A 25,590-nucleotide genomic window follows, 5' to 3' on the forward strand; every position below is an offset into this window, starting at 1 on the left:
CTTATTAAGCATTAACTTAATGTACCCTTATTGTAAAATGTTACCAACAAACTTAAGTAAAAGTAAAATTAGTGACTTTAAAAAATACTGAAAATTTTGTGTGTACAAGTACACAAAATTTTGCGTACTAAAACAAGTACAGTAGATGTAATTAGTTACTTCCACTCTTGGATAGAGCAAAGAGAAATAGTAAAGAATTAAGAATATAGCAAATGGGGGGGGCATAAACCATGACACAAACAATAAATTCAACATGTTACGAACATAATAAAGTAGAAATGTATGATTGAAAAAGGTGTGCAAAATAAGTGAGTACAAAGGAATTTAAATATGTATTACATGAAGATGTATACCAAACTAATGACATACATGCAGTATGAAATGAATCATCCCATAATATGAGCAAGGCAAACATGAACCACATGTCTGCAGAGCTCTAGTTCAATTCATCCTAGTTTGCTATGAGAGCACACATGGTGACTTAATGATGGCTTTGTTTCCAAGTCCGGCTCTATTCTTCAAGCTTTTCAATTAAAATTAAATGACAAATACAGTGTTTATGCATTCTAGTCATTGGCATTTTCTTCTTAACTGCACAGACAGTGAGGTACAGTAAACGGGGCAGCGGTGTAGCTTAGCAACAGGTAGGAAGGGATCTTGCTTTACGGCACAAAAGATTGCTTTACGGCACAAAACCAGAAGAGGGCGCTGTTCTTCCACGTCAAACGGAGCTAAAACTTTCAGAGTTTCTCATAATGGCTACCAATCGTCTCCACCATGGTCTCATTTGTTTATGGTAATTAAACTAACCAATCACAAGTAATTTGACAATGATTTATTGCTGTTTCAAAATGCTACACATAGCAGCTTTAAGTGGTTTTGAAAACATACACCTAGAAAAAAACATAACACACAGGTACCTGCATGAACACACGTACGCGCACACACACACACACACACTTTTCGGCCAAAAAATGGAATCTGCAGCACCACTGACGAGACTTGGAGAATCGCTCTGCCACATATGCAACTAATAGAGCTGTCAAATACAATAAGAGTGAATGCTGACCTGAAAGCAACCGTGTGTGTGAGTGTGTGTGTGTGTGTGTGTGTGTGTGTATGTGTGTGTGTGTGTGTGCGTGACGGCCGATCGTTACACCGCCCAAAGTCCCACTCCATCGCGATAAACAGATCGGGATTGAGGAGCTGTCACACGGACCTTAAAGACGCGCCTCGTATCGAGCCAGAGCGGCCCGGCTAATGAGGAAGAGGGGCTTTGAGCTGAAAGCCCGTGATCAGAGGTCCTGGATGTTGGCAGGTGGAGCAGGAGGATTACCTCAAAGAGATCCCCGGAGGCCGCGAACCGGCTCCGCAAGAGCCTCTCGCTTTTGTTTTTTCTCTCTCAATTCAAAGTGATGCAGTTGGCAGAGTAAGAAGACCTGGGTTTCATTGCCAAAACATCGTCTCGCATCTCTCACTTTCTCTTGATGTCTCTCTATCTCTCTCTCTCTCCCTCTGAGAATAACCCCTGTTGCAAATGCCAATCACACAAACGCCATCTAGGTGCCTGGGGGAGGTGTGTGTGTGTGTGTTGGGGGGGGGGGGGGGGGGGGGTTAGTTTTGCAAATACAAGGAAACATTAGCGCTAATAACTTGGGATGCACCGATATGTTTTTATTAGGAATTTGAAAGCAGATATACTTGCAGAGGTAGTTTCACAAAACTAAATTTTTGCATTTTTGGAACAATCCCACCCACCCTTAACCTCAAACCCACATACTGTGCTCTCCAAACAAAAAAAAAACCTCATGGATTCAATGTAAGTTGATAACAGAATAATTAAATTGAGGCCGATATCCTATATTTTCCCCACCCGTATCGGCCGATACCGATACGCATTTTCGTAAGAATCTTAGTACAAATGCAGGTGCGAAACAGGTTTATAAACAAAAGCCCATGTTATTCTTATTCTGTTGCTAATTTGACAGTCAAATGAAGTGACGCACTCTTAGAAGTCCTAGTCACAGAAATGCCAATTCCACAATATCGGCAGTAAAAAGAAAAAAAATATCGGGCCGATATCGGTGCATCCCCGAAAGTAAATCGACAAAGATTTACTCGAATTTAAGGGGTTTGGGTTCAAAGTGCTCGCCTTACCTTTTGGGGACGTCCAGGACTTCTGCGAGCTCCTCGTATTCCATGTGAAAGACACTGGAGAAGGAGTTCTGTGAAGAGAATTGGACTCGGTTTATTTATCTACGTGCGGTCAGCTTAACGCTATTAGGATCAGGTGACAACACACACACACACACACACACACACACACACACAGACTGCCCAGACACACCGGGTCTTGGATCGCTCTAGTAGTTCATAACCTCAGAGAAAATAGGGTCTAAGTCTAAAAGGCTCTTGTGGACGTATCACCCCTCTCACCCCCCCCCCACCCCCCACCCCCCCCCCACCCCCCCACCCCTTTACACGCACACAATTCCCATTAATTAAGCCATTAGGGGCTAAGTGTTCAGCATCCAAACACCCATAACTGCCCCCAAACAAAAATTCTCTCAGCATGAAACACCAAAAAAAAAAAGAAAAAGAGGGGAAGTTGATGTATTACCCGTCAAGCCTCGCCAGAAGGAGAGTTTATTTCGACATTCCAGGACGTTCGTTTCGCTTTTCCCCCCCTTATAGGGACTTGTTTTCTCTCAACCTGCACTCCCTTCCACTCCTCCCCCCCCCCCCCACACACACCAACCCCTCGCAAAGGATCCTTTCTTTTTTTTTTTCCTTCCATTTTTAAGAGGTGGGGACAGGATGTTGAAAGACGGAGGAGGCTTCTTCGTTTTGGAAAAAATTAACCCCCCCCCCCCTTACACACACACACACACACACCTTGGCTCTGCAGGCATTAGTCCACCCCCGATATATCTAGGTGAAGGTTATAAAACTATTTTAAACAAAGCAAAAAAAAAAAAAAAAAAAAAAAAGGGAAAAGGGCCAGGCGATGTTATGACATTTATTGGGGTCGCTGTGCAGGGAGGAGGCGGGATAATGGAAGTGCTTTTCCTGTGCTTAGGATATCGCAATCCGCAAGCGTTTTTTTTTTTTTTTTTTTTCTTAACGTTGATAGCCGAACTGCAGTTGTTTGCGAAAGTCGGCAACGGGTACGCAAATCCCTCGCTGTCTGCTCATGTTAAATCACGGCTCTCCATAGACCCTTTCGGTCAAGTTTCTCAACCCCCTCCCAAAAAAAAAAAAACATGGCGTTTGATTTATCTGTTCCATGAGCAGGAAAAGGAGAGAAATCAGAGGGGCAGGAAGAGAGGAAGAGAGAGAGAGAGAAAGAGAAAGAAGAAGAAGAGAGAATAGAAAACAGCAGGTGGCCTACCAGCTGTAAGGAGATTGGTACAGCATGTAGACACACACACACACACACACACACACACACACACACACACACACAAACAAACACACACACACACAGTGATCATGTCTGATATGTTTCCATAGACTTGTAGCCAGTTCCAGATTTATTTCTACTGAGGGAGAGTTAAACAACAGAGGAGAACAAAACAGAACTCCCATGGGCCAGCCAACTGTCAAACCCTACACATATCACACACACACACACACACACACACACACACACACACACACACACACACACATTGCACGCACATCGTACACATACAAACACACTGTACACATCATACACATGCAAACATGCCTGGACACCATGCGTTATGCACACACACACACACACACTCACACACACACTCACACACACACACACATATTGTGCGCACATACACACAGAAACATTACACACATCATTCAAATGCAAACAAACTCACCTTCAAACCATTTGTTATGCACACACACACACACACACACACTGCATGCAAATACACATGCAAACACACTACACACATCATTCACATGCATACACACACACATACACACACATATTGTGCGCACATACACATGCAAACACGCTACACACATCATACACAAGCATATACACATGCAAACACACCTTCACACCATGCATTACACACACACACACACACACACACACACACTGCATGCAAATACACATGCAAACACGCTACACACATCATTCGCATGCATACATACATACTCATACAAAGCATGCCTCTACATGCACACACACATATTGCACACACATACACACACAAAGAAGCTACACACAGCATTCACATGCATAGACACCTACACACACACACACACACACACACACACACTACACTGCTTCCAATCAGTTTCTTTACATTGCAGTAAAATCCAGTAAGACAAGGCAGATGCTGTTGTCATTTACTAGACTTTCTACAGGAAAGCTCCTTTCCTACAGCGAAGGCCCATGTTGAGATCTACAGACCCGTGGGTCCCGCTTGACAAACGACAGACACGCAACACTGACACCCGTATACAAAGGCCTGTCACGCAGATAAGGCCAGTAAAGGTCCCTAATCTCAGAGTAAATGTTTAGTAATGCAAGAGAGAGACAGAGGGAAGGGGATAAAAGAGAGAGAGAGAGAGAGAGAGACAGCTGGTCTGGCAACCCTGAGGTCCTCAGAGGAACAGATACACACACACACACACTCTCTCTTACAATCTGGGTTATAATGAAGCCTATGCAGGTTGGGAAAGTACTGTTTATGCTATATGGAATAAAAATGCGTAAACTAAAGATGTACTTTCCAGGAGTTTTGGATATCTCTTACTCCTTATTACATTGTTTTACGTTTCTCTATCTTTTATGCCACTTTGACTGCATTCTGACTTCCTACATTGTTCCGTGTTGCCGTTCTGCAGCTTCTATGTTCTCCTTCTATGTTCCCCTCTTGAAAAACAGACCCTCCATCTCCACTGGAACTAACCCGGTTAAACAAAACACCGGGCCAAAGTTAAACACCGACGTTTCGTAACCGAATACGACCGCACAGCGTTCCCCCCCGTCCAATAAAACCCCCAAATATCAAATGGGCGAATGGGCCATAATTTACACAGGAGTTGATACTTTGCGAAACCGATATTTACAATAGCTTGACATTCGAGAGTCCGTTACAAAATTGGACGGCATTGGTGGTGAGGCTGGAAATTACCGGGGGGTGAAATGGAAGCCTGAGTGTAGGTGAGTGTAGGGAAGCTGATAGTCATATCTAATTCTGTGTATTGGTAAATGTAATTTCCGCTAAGAGAAATACGACATTGTATGATTTAGCTCGGAAAAACCAAAGACTATAGCGTCCTGGAGGTTCAGGTATCTACTGGATACTAGATTTAAAATGACAAAATTAAACAAAAACGGAATATAAACCATTTGAACAGCCAAATATCAGCTGACGAATGGGCAATAATGTGAATGGAAGCTTCAATACTCCCAATAACAAACCATTCAGTAAAGAGTATTTACACTAGCTTGACAGTCACAATGTGGGACCCGTCAGATGCATCATTATTTTGTTGAAATGCATGTGGCAATGGGTAACAATTGTGTGAAGTGTTAGCCAAGCAAGAGTTAAGAATGGCTTTGTTGGTACGCTCGACTCGGTGGAAGGTCCCGCTGATATCTGAACCGCTTCTTGATGGGGAAATATTCATAAATGATTGCACACACACACACACACACATACATAAAGCCAGGGCTGTTGTATGCTGGAAGAAGTAGGCAGTACACTCAGAAAAAGGAGGGTTCTTCAAGGGTTCTTCAAAAAATAGTCACTGTTTGTTTTTTAAATGATAACAAGCTGGTTTAGAGCATTGCATGCATTCCTAAATGGTTCTTTACAGCGCCATAAAGGGTTCTGCTATGGTACAAGCCTAAGAACTAAGATCTAGGACCCCTAATTTAGTCCACATTAGAGCCACGGACCCCCATCTGATGAGAATTTTGTCTCTCGGACCCAAATCTGTTAATATTTTTATTGCTAGATATGTTTTTGTCCAGAATTCCATCACTATCTGTATTGTAGGTAGAGAGATAACAGAGAAACTATGATCAAAACAGTCATTCTTCTACATTCCCTAATTGTGTTAACTTCTTGTAAATGAAATAATGCTGAAGTTTAAACATTCATCAATTTGCTGGGGACCCCCTGGAACCCCTCTCAAGGACCCCTGGTGGTCCCCGGACCCCAAGTTGAGAACCACTGCTATATAGAACCTGTAAATATGAACTAATTTGGTATGACCAGAAAATGGTTCTTTATGGTTATTAGGCTTGTACCATAGCAGAACCCTTTAGGAATGGATGCAACGCTCCAAACCAGAAGTACTAAAGGAATAGAAATCTGGGATCTTTGAGTCGTTGGGGGTTCTGTATAGAAACCACTACCCTAACCCTTGAAGAACCCTTGAAGAACCCTTACAGAACCCTCCTTTCTCTGGGTGTACGGTCTTCCTTGCACTGCCACTGCATTAGCTCTGGTCATTTTCTCCTCTCACAAATCACCCTGAATCACCTCCTTCCCTTCCAAAGAAATGCCGTTTTGTGGTCCGCATCATGGCAGAGCTTTTAACTCGCTGTCGTCATATTGACCCCCCCCCCCCCCCCCCCCCCCCCACTCCCCACTCCACTCAGCCCATAAATACAGCAAGCTCAGGGAGAGAGAGAGAGAGATAAAGACAGAGATTTTCTATTTTTTGGACCCTCAATGCGATAAATCAGCACTCGCCTTTCCTCTGGGGGGAAAAGTCGATTTTAATTTGGTTCCTGCGTGCTTGTTGTCTGTGTGTGGAGATGGTGTGTGTGTGTGTGTGTGTGAAGTGTGTCAGAGTGTGTGTGTGTGTGTGTGTGTGTGTTTTTTTTTTTAGGCACTGGACGTCCCTTAAGAGGACAAGCCAAAACAAATGTTAATGCCCAAAGAGGAAACTAACGCGTGTGTGTGTGTGTGTGTGTGTGTGTGTGAGTAAGTGAAAGAGAAAGGTAGAGAGAGGCTGACAGAAAGAGAAAGAGAAAGAGAGAGAGAGAGAAAGAGTCACTGAGGTAGAAACTGTATTTACCTTAAAACGTCGCCAGCCTTTTCACGCTGTCGTTTTCTGCGTATACGGCTTTTTTTTTTTTTTTCCTGCATTGCGAAATACACACGCTTCATTTCCACGTCCTGTCATGACTGTAGCGGTCTCGGGTCCAACATAACTCCCGACTCATTACGCCCCCGCTGAAAGCAGCTATTCATTTCCCTCCATTATACGAGCCAGTTCATTTCATTTTTCAGCCATCGGCGGGAACAAAACTTTTGCTTCCCAAATAAGTTCCACACTATGGGAGAATTGTTTTACCTGGAGACCGATTGCTTCACGAACTCTAGCTCTGTCAAACGTATTCGAAACAAGTCTGAAAAGTTACAGTACAGTTAACGTCCGACCGATATCGGTTTTTGAAGATTTTTGAAAGATAATACTAGTATTTTTATGGATTGAAGCTGCCGATAGCTGATATTTTGTGCCGATATTCATTAGCCTAACTTTAAATTTGACCATTTTCATGTAAAAAAAAAAATCCCCAAAAAACACAGAAGAAGAAAGCTGTGAGAGGGGTTTTGCCTTATTTGACAGTAGAATTTTGGGGAGCGTTTCTATGTTCCCAGGGTCCTATGTTCCCCAGATTTATATGGCACATAATGGGAACATGACAAAGGGTCCTATGTTCCCCAGTTCTACATATGTGCTCCCAGGGTCCTATGTTCCTTGGGTCCTATGTTTAACCCTAACCCTAACCCTAACCCTAAACCCTAACCCTAACTAACCATATTAAGTGAATACAGAGCTGGGGAACATCTTTTTCAGGTTCCCATTATGTGCTATATAGAGCTGGGCAACATAGGACCCTGGTAACATAGGACCCTTTGTCATGTTCCCATTATGTGCCATATAAATCTGGGGAATGGTTCAGGACCCTGGGAACATAGGAATGACTAACTGTCAATTATCCTTTTCTTCATGGAAATTGTGATTGTAGATGATGTGAATTCAGGTGGTTGCACTGGTTATTGAGGTTTTGAGCAATATTGTTTTTTGAAGGCTGATACAGCTGCTGATATTTTTGGTTAAGCAGTAAATTTGCTGCACACTTAGTAACTCATAGACTTCTTGGCTGAAGTTACTTTTTTTTTTGTATCGCGATATGTTTTATTCTGATATTTCGTCCCATCCCTAATTTCAAAAAATCAAAAGACATAGGAGTGAATGACACGTTTTGCATCGTAGAAGCAAACCCGATTCAAAGATGCAAAACGCATCTTTCACATTTGGTTTTGATAATTGTATGTCTCCTGTGGCAACTGGCTCATTTGGTAGCTAAGTAGCCTAAAATAACTCATAGAAACTATTCACAAGTATCATATGACTCATACATACATATACATACATACACATACATACACATACAAAACATGCATGATTACATATGATATATACCGGAAGAGGGGGGAAAGAAAACTGAAAGAGTGGTGACGCTGTGAATGCTGAGCGTGTGAGGGTGTGTGTGTGTGTGTGTGTGTGTGTGTGTATGTGTATATGTGCTGACCATGGAGTCTTCGTCGGCGATGAAGACAGTGCAGGCCTGGGCCTGCATGAAGGACAGGATGGTTCCCGCGATCTTCCTCAGCAAAACCTCCAGACACTGCTGCTCCTCAAAGATCAGACTGGCCAGGTCCAGCAGCACCTGCACAGACACACACACACACACACACACACACACACACACACACACACAGACACACACACACATGCACACACAGAGAAACGTATGGAATATGAAGCTAGTTATAAATATACGAAAGAATGAATGGTTTATCCCAGTCTTGACAAAACACCCATACACCCACATAGTGTACATGCACCTACACACACACACACATGCACACACACACACACACACACACACCTGATTGCGTCTGTTTTCCAGCTGGGACGTCTCGTACAGCTGGGCATTGTGCAGGACGATGCCCGAAAAGGCCAGGTAGGCCGAGAAGTCCTGAAGAGAAGAGATACAAATCAACATCTGAGCACCACCGAGGAAGAAACACAGTAGAAGAAAACACAGGGGGAAAAGATGGGATAGATGGGTAGATGAAGAATAATTCAATGAAGAAGAGAGAGAGAGAGGGAGGAAATGAGACAGACAGGAGGGAGCAAATACGGGGTGAAAGATGAATAGCGCTGAAGTAATAATCCATGACATTTTCATATCCAGAGTCTCTGCAGGTTTCAGAAAGCCAAATCTAAGAATTATTAAAACCTTTTTAATGCCACCTGGAATTAAATTTAAGATTAATTTAACAACCAACAGAAAGAGTCAAAGCTGGCTTCTGACTGAGCACAGGTAATGAAAGTTCTGAAACTATAAATGGGCAGAATCAGAAAAAGGAAATTAATTTTTTGGGACATGAATTCCAGATTCTAGTGGGCATGCAGTACAAAGAAACCTGTCATTACATGGTGGAATAAATAAGACCCTTAATAACTTGATTTATGGCATTTTAATACTTTTTAAGGCTTTGAATTTAGATTTTTTCACACTTTTTATGGACACACAGACAGATAAATATGCAGATAGAGCACAGCCACATCGGAAGAACATAGGCTAAAGTAATAATCCACAATATCTTCATATAAATACAATTTCCGGTTTGTTTGGAATCAACAGAAGAAGAAGAACTGGGTAGTTAGCATGAGCAGTGATAGCTGAACAGACAAAGAAAAGAGAAACTCAAACTGCATCGACAGAACACCCAAGCCCCGCCCACACTGTGCGATTGACAGGTGATCTCCGGGAAGAGAAAACGCTGAAACGGTGACCTTTCGCTGACCTTTTCGTCCTGCTCGCTGAAAGCCCCGTTCTCCCCGCACTTCTTGTTGATGGCCTGCGCCACTCCGACCACCTGGGATGGATGAAATGAGAGAGGGAGCGGGGAGGGAGGAGAGGAGAGAGAGATTATATGAGGGAGGAGGGTTGGTAAAACAAAGAGAGGATCCATCAAAAAGTCCTCCGCACGGAGCCGATTAAAAATTTATGGACTTGGAATCTCAGCAAAATGCCTAAATTTAAACTGCCAGCCTTCTGGTTTATGGTCAGATTCTCTAACTTCGGGTCTAACGAGCTTAAAGCCCCGTTCACATCGACAACGATAACTATAAAGATAACTATAAACTATAACGATACCTTGCTGCTCGAGCGTTTACACTGCAACGATATCACCGATCAGTTCCTCAGCAGCAAGCTACCATATGCTCCGCCCCCTTCTTTCTTACAACTTCAATCTGATTGGTTCAAAATGCTTAAGTCTCTGCATCCCAAAAATCACCAAAAATCAAACCAAAAAATATAGTTATAGTTATCGTTTCGCATGTTTTTATAGTTATCGTTATCGTGGGAAAACAGCCATATTGACTTAGAAGGAGTTCAGTGTTTTTATACTTACAGTTATCTTTATAGTTATCACTCTAGATGTGAATGGGCCTTAATACAGGAGTATATGGTTTATTATACTACAGTGTGTGTTGTCTTATACCTCCTCTCTGTGGTTCTTGATGGGCAGACACAGGATACTCTGGGTCTTATAACCTGTGATCAGGTCCACCTCGGCGTTGAACCTGGGGTCCTGAGGAGGCAAGCACACACACACACACACACACACACAATGTTACACCACATCTCTGAAGCAAGAACAGCAGGTTAGACCGATATATGGAGCCGATATCGGTCTATTTTTAAAAATCGGATCTGGTCCAGTCAGTGTGTTCCACCTCTGATACGATGGATATGATGCAAGTTTGATTGATCACATATTTATTGTAGACTTGATCAATACTAAACTGGTTTTCCATGGGAAGAACTTAACCTGAACTGATTCTAATGAGACATTTTGATTGAATTCCGCACAAATACGTTCAACTTGGCCTTCAGAAACTCCTACCAGTGGAACTCCGGCAGCCAGTGCAGCCACCTACACTCACATCATCCGCAGCCACAATTTGCATAAAGAAAACGATAATCAACAGTAGATGCACTGTATGGTAATCAGCGTTACGCAACACAAAATTCCACTCTCGACCAACGACAAAAAGCCTTTCGCTGAGCTTTTTCCGAGCGCGCGGCGTCAGTCCCGAGCGGGAAAGCACCTTCTTTGGCGTGTAAAGGTCCTGTTTCAGAGGGAGAAGTGGCTTCTGAAGGGTAAGGACCCGCTGGATGGAGGTTTTGTTTAGAGGCCTACTCTCCTCTCCTCTCCTCTCCTCTCCTCTCCTGCCCAGCCACCCACTGACTGACCTTTAAACAGTCTGCTCCTCTCTGTCCATTACCGTTATCCTCTGCACTCAGGGGGGGACCGCCGTGTGCGAGTGTGTGTGTGTGTGTGTGTGTGTGTGTGTGTGTGTAAAACACTCCACAAGCTGGCAAGTTTTGATCACTCAAAGAGGAGCAGAATTCATGATTTCACAACTCTAAACATAACGGGTTCTACAGAGGACCAGGACATGGTTCTTTAGGTTTGTGCCATAGGAGAACCCTTCATGGTACTGTAAAGAACCCTTTTAGAAGGCTCTCTATAGAAAAATGCTCAAATAGTTCTATATAGGACCTTTGATGTAAAGCGCTCTTTTCGAAATGTTCTCAACTTCACCATTATTTAATTTAAAAGAAGTTAACACAATTAGAGAATGTAGAAGAAAGACTGTTTTGATCATAGTTTCTCTGTTATCTCTCTACCTACAATACAGGTAGTCATGGAATTCTGGACAAAATCATATCTAACAATAAAAATATTCTCAGATTTGGGTCCGAGTGACAAAATCTCATCAAATGGGGGTCCGTGGCCCTAATGTGGACTAAATTAGGGTCCTTGATATGAAAAAGGTTGAGAATCACTGCTCTATAGAAAGATTTCTACAAAGGATGTTTATGGTGCTGCAAAGGAGCATTGCAAAAAAAAGTTCTCTATAGCACCATGCTGAATTGGTTCTACATAGAACCTTTTTGGTGCTGTAAAGAACCCTTTTAGAAAAGTTCACTATAGCACCATACTCGTCTTCTACATAGACCCTTTATGGTGCTTTACAGAACTCTTTTAGATGGTTCTCTATAGAAAAATGCTCAAATATTTATATTGACCCTCAATAGTGCTATAAGGAACCCTTTTTAGAAGGGTTCTCTACAGCACCATGCCCAAATAATTCTACCTAGACCCTTTATGGTGCTAAAAAGAAACCTTTTAGAAAGGTTCTTTATAGCACCATGCTCAAAAAGTTCTACGTAGGCCCTTTTTGATGCTGTAAAGAACCATTTTAGAAAGATTCTCTATGGCACCATGCTCAAATACTTCTACATAAAACCTTTATGGTTCAATAAAGAAGCATTGAAAAAGGTTCTCTTAAGCAGTGGTTCTCAACGTGGGGTCCGGGGACCACCAGGGGTCCTTGAGGGGGTCCCCAGCAAATTGATGAATTGTTAAACTTTCATTAGTTAACACAATTAGAGAATGTAGAAGAACGACTGTTGTGATCATAGCTTCACTGTTATCTCTCTACCTACAATACAGATAGTGATGGAATTCAGGACAAAAACATATCTAGCAATAAAAATATTATCAGATTTGGGTCCGAGAGACAAAATCTCATCAAATGGGGGTCCATGGCCCTAATGTGGACTAGATTAGGGGTGCTTGATATGAAAAAGGTTGAGAATCACTGCTCTAAAGCACCATGCTCAAATTGTTCTACATAGACCCTTTATGGTGCTGTAAAGAACTCTTTTAGAAAGATTCTCTACAGAAAAATGCTCAAATAGTTCTACATAGGACCTTCATGGTGCCATACAGAAGTGTTGAGAGTGTTGGTTCTCTACAGCAGTGATTCTCAACCTTTTTCATATCAAGGACCCCTAATTTAGTCCACATTAGAGCCACAGACCCAAATCTGAGAATATTTTTATTGTTAGATATGATTTTGTCCAGACTTCCATGACTATCTGTATTGTAGGTAGAGAGATAACAGGGAAACTATGATCATTCTTCTACATTCTCTAATTGTGTTAACTTTTTGTAAATGAAATAATGCTAAAGTTTAACAATTCATCAATTTCCTGGGGACCCCCTGGAACCCCCTCAAGGACCCCTGGTGGTCCCTGGACCCCATGTTGATAAGCACTGCTCTACAGCACTGTGCTCAGCTGGTTCTACATGGATCCTTTATGGTGCTGCAAAGAACCAAAACCGCACAAAATGCTGAAAATCAGCAGTAATAAAGAATCGTTTTAAGAACCCCGCTGTGTTCTTTAGTCCGATGAACCGGTTTTCCCGTTTTAAGGAATCAGGAGGTTCTATGGGTCGTTACTTTTTCTACATGGAACCACCACCCTGACCAAACCCTCCTTTCTCTGGGTCAACCACCGAATCCCCTCTCTTTTCCCCAGATGACTCATTCTCTCGCTCACAAGCCACAGCATCCTTCCACCATCCAGCGACACGTTCTTAAATTTTACTTCTCAATTATCGTTTTCGAAATCCAAGAAATAGTCAGCGGGATCGAACCGGGAATCCGAGATAAGTCCTGGGCCGTTTTTTTTTCTCTGCAGGATTCCAGTTTTGGATGCAGCACAGTGAAGGCATTGATAAGGAAACACCCCCCCCACCCTCCTCCCCCCACTCTAGATTGGTTTGGCCCCGGCTGCTGCCAGGCACTTTACCCACGGAGGGTCGAACCAATGTAAACAAGCTGAGTGTGTGTGTGTGTGTGTGTGTGTGTGTGTGTGTGTGTGTGTGTGTGTGTTCGCAGTCGGCCTGCTGATTTCAGTGTAATCCTGACCGGACTAATGGGGGAAGTTAAAGATCCAATCAGAGAGCTGGGGAGTCCCTCAGATGACGCAGATGGACTTCCTGGAAACAGTATCAGGTTCTGCAGCGGCGCGCATGCACACACACACACACACACACACACACACACACACACACACACACACACACGCACATACACACAGATAATATTACACCCCGCAACATCTACCATCACATAATCGACAGTCACATTTTGCATTAAGCAAATTATAATTGATGGTTAGTGCATAGCATAACACACACTCACACACACATTATCTATCATTTACACACACACACGCACACACACACACACACATACAGATGCACACAAACACACAGACAATCGTACACACGCACAAGGACAAATATGGCCAAACACATCAACATTAATTTAATTGCGCATGCACACACACACACACACACACACACACACACACACACACACACAAACCCATACTTGAACCCTCAAGTGCACTCACTCAGAAGCTGCACATACACACACACACACACACAGCAAACTAATTGGGCACAGGTGGACGTCCCATCAGCCCCTCTCTTCCTCTATTTGTCGATTTCTCGCCCCGTCTCCTCTCATCCATCTCTCTCTCTCTCTCTCTCTCTCTCTCTCTCTCTCTCTCTCCCAGTCTCATCATCAGAAGTATAAATAGACACAATAAAAACATCAGCCGTAGGTACACAGGTTGGCAGGCAACCAGATGACCGAGCTATCAAAGGACTAAGGTAAACAACAGGCAATCACACACACACACACACTTACACACACACACACATACACACAGTTTTTGGACAAACCAAAGCCTTCCATTCATTTTTAATGGGATTATAATTTCCCCTGCCTTCTTGTGTTCCTGATTCCTGAAGCATGCACACGCTGAATAAAACAAGGTGCTGCACACTGAACCATGATTTGGAAACTTTTAAAAGGCTTTAAAAGCTTCACTGCAAAAAGTCCATATTAACTAGGGTTGGGCCGATGATCCCATCAGATGACTTTTTGAACTTGTTTTTACATGGAAATTTAGCAAGTGCACACTTCATACCAACTTGGACCATGTTTTGGATCTTTGATAACAAGACCACAGCATGGATGGATTTTGAAAGGCGCAACTTGCCGTTAACGGTATTTCCTGGTACTTTTGTGCAGAGGTGGTAGAAGTACACAAATTCCTTACTCAAGTAAAAGTGTCACAGTTTTCCCCGGTGACAAAAGAATCTTTTCTCAAGGGAGAATGCAAATACTCATCTAAAAATATCCTCTGGTAGAAGTTGAAGTACCCTTTCAAATCCTTTACTCAAGTCAAATTATAAAAGTACGTGGTCTTAAATTTACTTAAAGTATTAAAGTAAAAGTCGTTCTCCAAAATTCATTTCTAATGTTCTAAACTGGTTCTCTGTTGAGCTTTCCTCTGAATCCCAGATGAGAAAGAGTCTGCAGCTCAGATCACAAACGTTAATTCTAGCAGCTGAATTCACTAAACGTTAATTCTCTCTCTCTTGTTGCTTCTCTCTTCTTCGTGTTGCTTCTCTCTCTCTCTGTCCCTTTCCTTCCTTTTTGGTGTCGCCTTGCTGAACAAGCAGCCAATCACATCTGGCTATTTGGAATTTAAGCCTGACAAGAACAGCGAAAAGTCATTTGTAGACGATGTAAAAGTCTAAAGCTATTCTCTCCCTAAAAGGACAGGGAGAGAGAGGAGAGAGAGGAGAAGAGTTCGCTCAGGGTAATTCTCATCTGCAGTTGTACAGTTTTTTTAGCCTGTATAAGTTGATTAAAGGTGCGTACAGCTAATTCCACATTGGTATGCAACGGCTATTACTTACCTATGAATGAATGAATGAATGAATGAATATTTTATTTTCGTGTCTTGTCATTTACATGACCCATCCCTCATGGAATTATTCAGACACATTAACTAACAACAAACCAAACATTCCGGTATGTTAACCCACCACCATCTAACAGCACAATACATAGATATCATCCGAACATAAATATAAACATAAACAAAAACATAAACATCATCCAAACATAAACAATATACAAACATACAAACACAGCCCCCTAAGCACAAGACACAATACCCAAATCCAAACAGGACAAAATCTGCATCTGCATCCATTAGTGCCAAACACTGTATATTTCATCCAGTTCATAAACCAATAGTTTGGAATCCATATAGAATAGAGTATAAGGAATTTATCTATCATATGTTACTTTTCTCCTCCTCTATCCCATGCTTTAGAGAGATATTCAGAGAATGCAAAAGCATTATCAAAAAGGTATTCAATTAAAGCTCCATTCTCAATACCTATCAAATCTAAATCAGGAACATGAACTTTTTTTAAAGATATTTGTCGTAAATCATGATATAAAGGACAGTAACATATGTCAAATCGTCTTTCACATCACGATGTTTCAACCAGTCCATGATTTTGTCAATAGATGACGGCATTGTCCATCACCCTACTCTTAACAAATCATTTTTAGTCATATTCTATCTTTTTTTTATCTCTTGAAAATGCATTAAAACACTCAGAGCCGAGGCTGTGCAGCGACCTCGGCCAGATGCGGTATTACGTTTACGTCAAATTTCAGGCAGCGCGCTATAAAAATTGGCCATCTTCACAAGTCGCTCAGTCTCACATTCAGTCTTCAAATCTTTTCCTTTAAAACCAGTGAAAGGTTCTGCCAATGTGTGAGATAATTCCACTAGTTTCCAACATCCAGAAACACGGCAGAATGAGGCCGATCACTTCATTAACATCAAGGAAAAGACACTGGAGTCAAGAATTCTTCAAACGAGTTGATTTGCATTGGGAACACATGGAATTTTGTCATTCCATTGGCAGATTTTGTCACAAATATATGATTTTAAGCCTCTGTACTAGATTCAATGACTTGGATATTTTTGGTAGTATTCTCTGATTGGATGCTATATCATTAACCGTTGATATTAATGGATAACAGCTTCTACTTTGCATTTAAAATTGAAATTCAGTGTGGGAGTATTCCTTTTTGTTTTCAGTCCTCGCTCCTCTTTCTACCCTGCTGAGATGAGGTCACGTTATATATGCACACTGTTGTTCTGTTTCACACACACACACACACACACACACACACACACACACACACACACACACACACACACTGGAGTCAGATTGATGTAACCACACACAGATCCGAACACATGCATTTAATTATAGCCACATACTCACTCCCTCTCTCTATATCTTGCTTTCTTTCTCTATCTCTGTCTCTCTCTCTCTCACACACACACACACACACACACACAGACACATAAACATAACATGCACATCTGCTTCTTCTTCTTGAGGACACTCATAATTCTTCCAGAGGAAGCTCGGACTCAGTGTGTAGCCAAACACACGCACACACACACACACACACACACACACACACACACACACGCACACACACACACACACACACACAAACACACTACCACTCCTAAAGCATCTGTGATTGAAGTGAACAGCAGACTATCATCAGTAAATGGAGGAAACCAGTAATCAGTGTTTCACAGAAAAACTTGAAAAACAGGGGATGGTGAAGGTTGAGTTTGGTGACAACACTAGAGAGGTCAAAGGTCAACACCGGCTCAATCTCCAGAGGTCACAGTGCTGAAATTCAATCTGCAGCCAGAAATGCGTAAACCTCATACAATATCATAATCAGGGATGAAGTGGAGGGTAAACAGCCTTGTTAGGCTGACATGAGTCTTTATGAGGTCAATTCTTACTATACATCATAATAACTAGGAAGTAAGTTATATGAGCTTAGAGTCTTTCGCACAATATCATGGAATCCAATGAACAGCACGTCCTCTCCCCCTTTCCCTGCTGCAAGGTAACACATTTTCTACATATTTTCTACTCTGCATCATTCACGGGGGACGACTTACTGTTTACTTGTTCTCTTTTGGCTTTACTGGAGAGGATAAACACGTTGGAAGTGATTTTTCCATCGGCCTTTCACTTTCCTTCCACCATCTGCCGTTGCCAGAAACTCTGAAAGCTTTAGCTCTGTTTGCTCTGGAAGAACAGCGCCCTCTTGCTGTTTTGTGCCGTAAAGCAATCCAGCAGATTTTCCCGCCAAATCCGACCGGGTGCCTCACAGTGTAAAATGCAGCGTAGAGGCCGGTTAGAGGCTGCCAATCTGCTCATTAGTAATTATACTAATGTCTCAAAATGAATGTGGTCATGATGTATCGATGTTCACACGCTACATGTAGCACATTTAAATTGTGTATTTTATGCAATGTTGCCATATGGTAAACCATATTGTTGTGGGTTGACAGATTTTAAAGGCATGTCGGTTTGATCATTGATCGAAGTGGGAAGGCGATAGTGTGTTGAAACCCGATCGCTCAAAAAGGTCGATACACTGAAATGGTCAGGGGGGCAAAATGTCACCAGAGACTCCCGACGTCTCCGAAACTAAGTGAAAGAGCAGGAAAAAAAAGCAGTGTGTATGAGTGTGTATAAGTGTGAGTGTGTGTGTGGTGAAGATGACCCATCCAGAAGAGCACTTTGACCTACTTGCCCTTCTCCTCCCCCCCAGGTCTGTGCTCTGTCAGCAAAGAGCCATCAAATACAGCCCAGTGCAAACACCCACACAACCACAACCACACACACACACACACACACTCCACACCACTTCATTATGTTCATCATCAGGCTCCATGATAACATCAGCAGTGTTACCTCTGGGAAGCAAAGACTTTATCTAGTTCTTATTCTAATGCGATATTTTGATCAGATTCCACATAAGTATGCATGAATATAATTATTATCAGTAGTAGCAGTAGTAGTAGTAGTATTGTTATTATTATCCTGGCATTCAATACAGTTTTAGTGCCCCATGATGGTCTAAATTCTGTGTCAAAGGCTTTTTCCACCCTGACATGAATAAAATTCTGGAGAGAACGCTACACACTTGGATTTTTTTGATACTAAAACGAGACAAAACCAAGTGGAATTCTCCTCGCTCTCACCTCGTAAGCGTTCTTGATGTTGAGCGGCTGGCCCGTGGCGGCCACGTGTCCCACAATGCCCTTGTTCCACTCCAGGCGGATGCAGCTATTGGAGGACTCCTCCAGCGTGGATCCCTCGGCCACGTCGAACAGGCGGCTGACCAGGAACTTCCTGTTGGAGCTGTCCTCGCCCACCTGGGACCGCACACACACACACACACACACACACACAGGATGTAGGGTGCGTCACACATCTGAATTAGAACAGAAGGATTTGCCACATGGACGACCTTCGATAAAAAAATATATGTTAGTATGAAAAGCAAGACAAAGGGTGCGCTTGTGTAAGAGTACCCAGCATCATCCCAGAGCGTATTTCCGTAACCGAGTACATAAAAAGGGAAAAAAAAAGGAAAAGAAACCCACCCCAAGAGAGACGAGGAATGTACTGTAGTTCAATTTAGCCTACCATGGCTAATCTAGTTTAAACAGCCCATAACTTTACCCACTCTAAGACTTCATGCCTAATTTACATCGTGCAGCCCAATAACACAGCGACATCAATCGTGATTATCGACATGGCTTTCTTATAAACGAGGCAAAAAAATTATCTAAAAGGAACAGTTCACCCCAAAATGGTAATTCTGTCAGTTGAATCATGTCATTTGAAACTCCAGTTAAGTTTGTGCAACTATCAAACACACAGCGAGTTAGCTCCTGCAGCTCTATCTCAGCTTTCTCCCTAAAATTGTAGTGAACGGGACCTGGTTGTTACATTTCCAAAAAGGCGTAAAATGACCGTCAAATTTCTCTAAACTCAAAGTGTTTTGTAGCCAAACAATTACGCTGTGGGTCCAAAAGGTCTAGATTTACCTAGTTATGAGGCAATATTCTAGCTGGGGGAAACCGTAAGACTGTCCTTTGGAAGAAAATGTAACACTATGTTGTATACAATTCATCAGTGTTCCTAAATATGAAATGCAAATGATGATATGTATGGCAGAACTTTAAATACAGATGACTCCCCATTCAAAGAGATAGGGATCTTGTCTTGTTAGTCGTGAACTTACTGCCTGGCAGGCATTACTTTGCTAGTGTTTATTCTACCTTGAATAATGCTACATAGAATAATGCTACATAATGAGGTAAACCTAGGCCTTTTGGAATTGTTTGGGTACAAAACACTTGGAATTATGCTGCACGAGCTAGCATGAAACTGTGGAACCGAACTCAAATTGGGTTTGATGGTCGTACAACTTCAGTGGAGTTGAAAGACATGTCCGGGTAAATAGATAATGACAGAGTTTGCAGTTGGGGGAAAAGTCCAGGTATAGAGGAATATGCCCCACTTCCTATTCCTTTGGCTGATTTTGGCTCTTGGCGATCATGGCACTGTGGTCAACCTCGGAACCTATCGGTCTGACGACGATTAGACTCTGGGGGCGACGGCCAATATTTCAGGGTTTCCAATGTAGCCAGCGGGCATCCGGGCCAAGACTTCCTCTCCAAGGCGCCGGTCATTGAGACGCGAGAATGGAGTTGGAGTTGAGTACAATACACAAACATTGATACTTTTTGTAGGTGTTTTAGGTCCAGACGACATTTCGGCTAATCTCTATAAACAGATATCTGCATATGAGACGTCGTCTCTCAACTCCATTCTCGCGTCTCAAGTTGCTAATCGGACTGTAAACAATGACCGGCGCACGGAAGAGGAAGTCTTGGCCCGGATGTCCGCTGGCTCCACCGGAAACCCCGAAATATTGGCCGTCGCCCCCAGAGTCTAATCGTCGTCAGACCGATAGACGGTGGGTTCCGAGAAGGGTTCCGAGATTGCACTGTGGTAAACACCAGTCAGAATTCCTTTTCCCCCTCCATACCTACCAGGAACAGCGAGTAGCGGTCTGCGGCGATCAGCTCGTTGATGTGGAGGAAGATCTTGTGGCAGAGCGCCGTCACGTCCAGGTGGCTGGACACGTCCTTCACCAGCTCCAGCAGCCTGGCACAGCGGTCGCCCCCACCGGCACCGTCGGCCCCGCCGCAACCGCCTTCGTTACCGGCACCCGGGCCTGAGCCGCCCGAACCACCTCCGCCGCCGACGCCGACGCCACCCTCACCCATCACCAGGGCCCGGAGAGGGACCGGCTCGCGGTCGGCGTCGCTCAGAAACGTCAGTGAGCCCTCGGAGTCTTTGACCACGATGGGTCGGAGCGGGCGGTCGAACTCCGACGCCGAGATTTTGCGAGTCGGGGTGCCGGGGGCCGGGCTGGGGACCGTGGCCGGGGAAGGGCAGCGTCCGTCGTAGAGGCTGAGGGTGGGCGGGAGGATGGCGGAGGCGGGAGCGGCGGGGGGGCAGGGATCCGTGGAGGACTGGTGGGCGCGCTGCGGTGGGGGGGTTTCCTTGGAGGCGGAGGGCTGGATGGTGTGGACGCGCTCAGCGAACCAGGCGTTCACCATCTCCCTGTCGGTGTAAAGAAGAGAATATATCAGGCTCCGTGACTGACAAGGTGTAAGGGTGTTAGAGAGGTTATAGACGAACTGCTGGTTGAATTATCGGGCAAGATACACAGTCGGACAAAATTTTGTTAAGTGAACACGACAGATTACGGGGTTGTGGACCCAAATTATGTGAAGATTACGCTCGTCCACCACGATTTGGATTACGTGACAATAGCAAGAATTGGACACGCCATTTTCATGTGTTCGTCACATGAAAAGGTTAGCCATCAGTTACATTTAGGCAAGTAAAACAATTTGGTTATGGTTATCCTAACCATAACCAACTAAGGCTTTGGTCATGGTTAAATAAGAAAAACCTTCTGCTGAAATTTGAATACTCACAATAGACACCGAATTCCCATGAGTTGGGAATTGGAACCTGGGTTGTCAGAGTTTTACCCACCCATGCCCCGACCTCCACACCCTTACTTTCCACCACACTATTTCAATGTCAAACTGTACTGCCTGTTTCTAGTGTTGTCTCCTCCACGCAATGTTTTCACAGTCTGGGAACTTATTACTCTCACTTTTCATGCATGGAGCACGTTTGCATTTGAAGACATGGACAAGACTCATTTCACAAAATTTTGTGATACCAGGCTGCAAGATACGAAGAATCTTTATTGATCCTGGGAAACTGGGTCGTCGCAGGAGCAAAGAGCAACAGGACACAGCAAAGAAAATTGAGTATAAGTAAGAACAGGGCAAATGAGGGGCAATTAAACGTAATGCAACTGACAATTTCATTTGCTGAGGAGAAACGCATGAATGAAAAGTATTATGTAGGCTCAGTATGAGGCAGCGAGCATGAGGAAAGAGAACTGAATGCTGAATGGTGCATTCCCCAGGCACAGCGGATATCTAAATGATCGACTGTTTTCATTTTGTATGTGTGCTGTGTATGTGTGTGTGTGTGTGTGGAGCTTGCTCTGTCAAGTGTCTAATGTGGATATTTACTGGAACAAATATGCGCGTGGGTGTGTCAGAGAGAGGAGGCGTATGTTTTGTGTGCGAATTGCAAATTGGATGCGATTATGGAGGAGCGCTCTAATCAGTCAACACATTGTCTAATCAACCCATATGCCACCTACACACACACACACACACACACACACACACACACAAGGTCGAGTGTTTTCACGCCAGTCAGAAGGCTCTGTTCACTTGAGCAGAGTGGAAGGCCAAAGCCTGTAAAAAGACTGTAAATGACTGTAAAAGGCACTGGCCATGAAATTAACTTAGTGTAGCTTGGGCCCACAGCCAGGCAAATAAAACTTGGAGAGCGATGGCCGGAGCAGAATGGGAATGTTATCTCGCAAAGTATAAGAGACTGCAGTGTGTGTGTGTGTGTGTGTGTGTGTGTGTGTGTGTGTGAGAAACCCGGTCAGGTTGAGTCCTAACTCCATCTCCCATTGAGCGCCTCCCCACAGAGTCGACCCTAATGTATCCAGGGGAGAGGTGCGGCTGAATCAATACCTCTCTAAGAAATGCCTCTCAACCAGAAACGGCTCTGATGTTGTGTGCAAACCTCTTGTGTGGAGCCAATCAACTTTTTTTATTTATTTTTTTTTTATTTCGTCATGCGCTCAAAACCAGCAGGAGGGGGAGAACCAGTCGAGAAAAATATGCCACCTAACAACTTCTGACAACGTGCCCTGCGAGCTTTTTTTTTTAACGGAAAATACTCTTAAGATAGAGATGGAGGCCGAGATAGATTCTGTTCGCCATTAAGGCCCGTGGAAGGAAAACTTTGTTAAGTTGCCGGGGTAGTTTAAGTGGATAAATGGGTCTGAGTGGGAGCCTACTTCACTGAAATAAACACACACACACACACCCAGAATGCCCTGAGGATACACTGCCAGGCTGATTAAATGCCCAGATATCCTTCCTTTTAAAATCAAAGCCGCCTTACACAGAGAAAGAGTGAAACAACACCAGCATTTCCGGCGCAAATGAACAAATATCGCAATAGGAAGTAATTTGCGATTAACCGTGTTCTCATGGGGGTTTGGCCTTTATTCCATGCAGAGAGGATTAAGTGAAAATTTTAGGCCGAAAAGGAGGAAAAAAAGGTTATTTCATTTGCAGCACAGGGCAACTGCACGGAAGAAAGGCTTGTGTAATTATCGCCGAGGAGCTATTCAAAAGGAGAATTAAACCCAATCATTGGCAGCAGTAAAAGTTAATGATTAAAGGGCCCCTGTGTAACTCTTTACTGATTGGGAAGTGGTTGGGGGGGGGGGGGGGGGGGGGGGGGGGGAGAAGGTGGCTGCAAAAGGCAGAGTAGAGAAAACACTGTGTAAAAGGCTGCAGGAGGCTGTTAGCAATGCAGGTAAACTACCTGCAAGTCAGGCATGAAACACCCCCCATACCTCCACGCATTTGATGAAGATTTTGCCCCATCTGAGTGGAGTTTGGGGTGTTACATACTATATGACACTGTAAACAGGGAGGTAACAGTGGAAAGTGAACGGAATAATGAAATGAAAGCAGCCATCCTTATGCATTTTAAACATTTCGATTCCCTCATTTGGACCAAAAAAAAAAACCCGAGTTTTAACACGGAGGCTTTGCAGAGAATCCCTCGCGCACCGACACGCGCGCGCACAGACACAACGCTGCACATAAACAAAGTAAATCTGGTTTAACGAGCAGATTGAGTGCCACCACCGCCCCCCTCCCTCCTCCTTCCAATTGTTTTTTTTTTGTTTTTGTTTTTTTTTACCTTGACGCCTTCCTGATAAAGTAGGAGTGGGTGAACTCCAAGTGGTCGTCCAGCCACGCTTCCATCCTCTCGCTTTCTGGGGAATAATAGCAGTCGTCCATGGCAGCGCGCGAGGCGACAAGAAGAAGAAGAAGAAGAGTCTCCCCCCCACTTTGCCCCTAAGATCTACATCTAAAAAATAAAAATAAAAGCGAAATTGGTAGGGACCGAAAAGAGAAAAAAACGCTAGAAATCTCGAGAGAGGTGTTTTTTTTTTTTTAAAGAGCGCTTCTCGGGAGCCGGTCGGTGCGGCGCTCCGATCCGAAAGCGGTGACTGTGCGCTTCCTACATGGTGAAGCGTCTATTGGAGAGAGAGAGAGAGAGAGAGGGAGAGAGAGAGAGAGAGAGGGAGAGGAGGGGGCTATACTGCTGCACTGAGTAGTCTCTCTCTGTGTCTCTCTCTCTCTCTCTCTCTCTCTCCCCCTAATCCTATAATACATTTTAGGGGAGCGCGGCAAATATCCCAGCAGCAAAAAGCCGCGAAATGAATATTATAGGAATATTACAGTTATACCATAAGAGACTAAAGAAATAAAAAAAAAAAAGAATAAAATAGAATTCCTCGAGGAATACTAGGAATATGATAGCGATACCATAGGAAATAAAAAAAAGAAAGAAAAATAAGTAAAAGAAATAAGTCCCAATAGGAATATTATAGTGATACCATAGGGTAAAAAACAATAAGTCCCTATAGGAATATTATAACTATTATACATTGTAGAATGGCACTATGCAAATATCACAGCAAAATTAAATAAGTCCTTATAGGAACATTATTGGAATATATTACAGGCATAGGCCTACTATAGGAGATAAAAATATCTCCATAATCTAGGTCACCATAAACTCACTATTGAGTATCACAGGCAAACTGTATTATAGGAATATTACAGTGATTGTTGGTAAGGGTCTCTCCTCTCTCTCTTCCCTGCTCTCCCCTAAAGAAAATAACTATAGTTATGATAAGATGCATTTTACAAAGTATCACAGCAAAGGAACATTATAGGAATACCACAGGACTATCATAGGACATCAGCATACCATGCAACCATAAAGTAAGAAAGTCATGATAAACACACTATAAGTCACTATAGGAGTATCACAGACACACTGCGCGTCCCTATTGGAATATTATAGGAATTTTTCTTCTTCTGGCATATGTCTCTCCCCCTGCTGCTGCTCTGAAAATCACATCCGTCACTTCCGCGGAACTCGGGTTTGTTTACACCACAGTGAATATCTCTGATCTTCGGGGAATAGACCATAAGAGAAGTTTTTTATTTATTGGAGGACACATCTGCAGGCATGAAATTCCCCAGAAAGCTGCAGCCTGCTCAGCTTTCTCACACTCCAATAAAGCTGTAGACACAAACAAGGCGATTATTAACTGTGAGAATCAAAGAAGAACTTACTTAAGAGAGTATAGGGTTAGACCAATATGTCAGTTTGCTGATATTTAGGGACGATATTGGTTGAT

The 25,590-nt window shown here is 43.3% G+C and overlaps 1 protein-coding gene across 1 annotated transcript; it reads right to left on the reverse strand.

The window, feature by feature from the left end:
• Window positions 1-2,157: 2,157 nt before the first annotated feature.
• On the reverse strand, window positions 2,158-24,175 carry LOC139663168 (cGMP-specific 3',5'-cyclic phosphodiesterase-like; the record flags this gene model as incomplete). Its single annotated transcript, XM_071541733.1, has 9 exons — window positions 24,075-24,175; window positions 20,935-21,311; window positions 20,735-20,898; window positions 18,872-19,045; window positions 10,542-10,631; window positions 9,840-9,911; window positions 8,915-9,004; window positions 8,555-8,692; window positions 2,158-2,225 (listed from the first exon to the last, which is right to left on the reverse strand). Coding segments are annotated over exons 1-9 (1,274 nt in total), but the record flags the coding sequence as incomplete, so codon positions are not given.
• Between the last annotated feature and the right edge of the window lie 1,415 nt (window positions 24,176-25,590).

Source organism: Centroberyx affinis, unplaced genomic scaffold (assembly GCF_046629955.1).
Source record: "Centroberyx affinis isolate AG114_WGS23_722 - 3 ecotype Tasmania unplaced genomic scaffold, CSIRO-AGI_Caff_v1 ptg003938l_1, whole genome shotgun sequence".
Lineage (NCBI taxonomy): Eukaryota > Metazoa > Chordata > Actinopteri > Beryciformes > Berycidae > Centroberyx > Centroberyx affinis.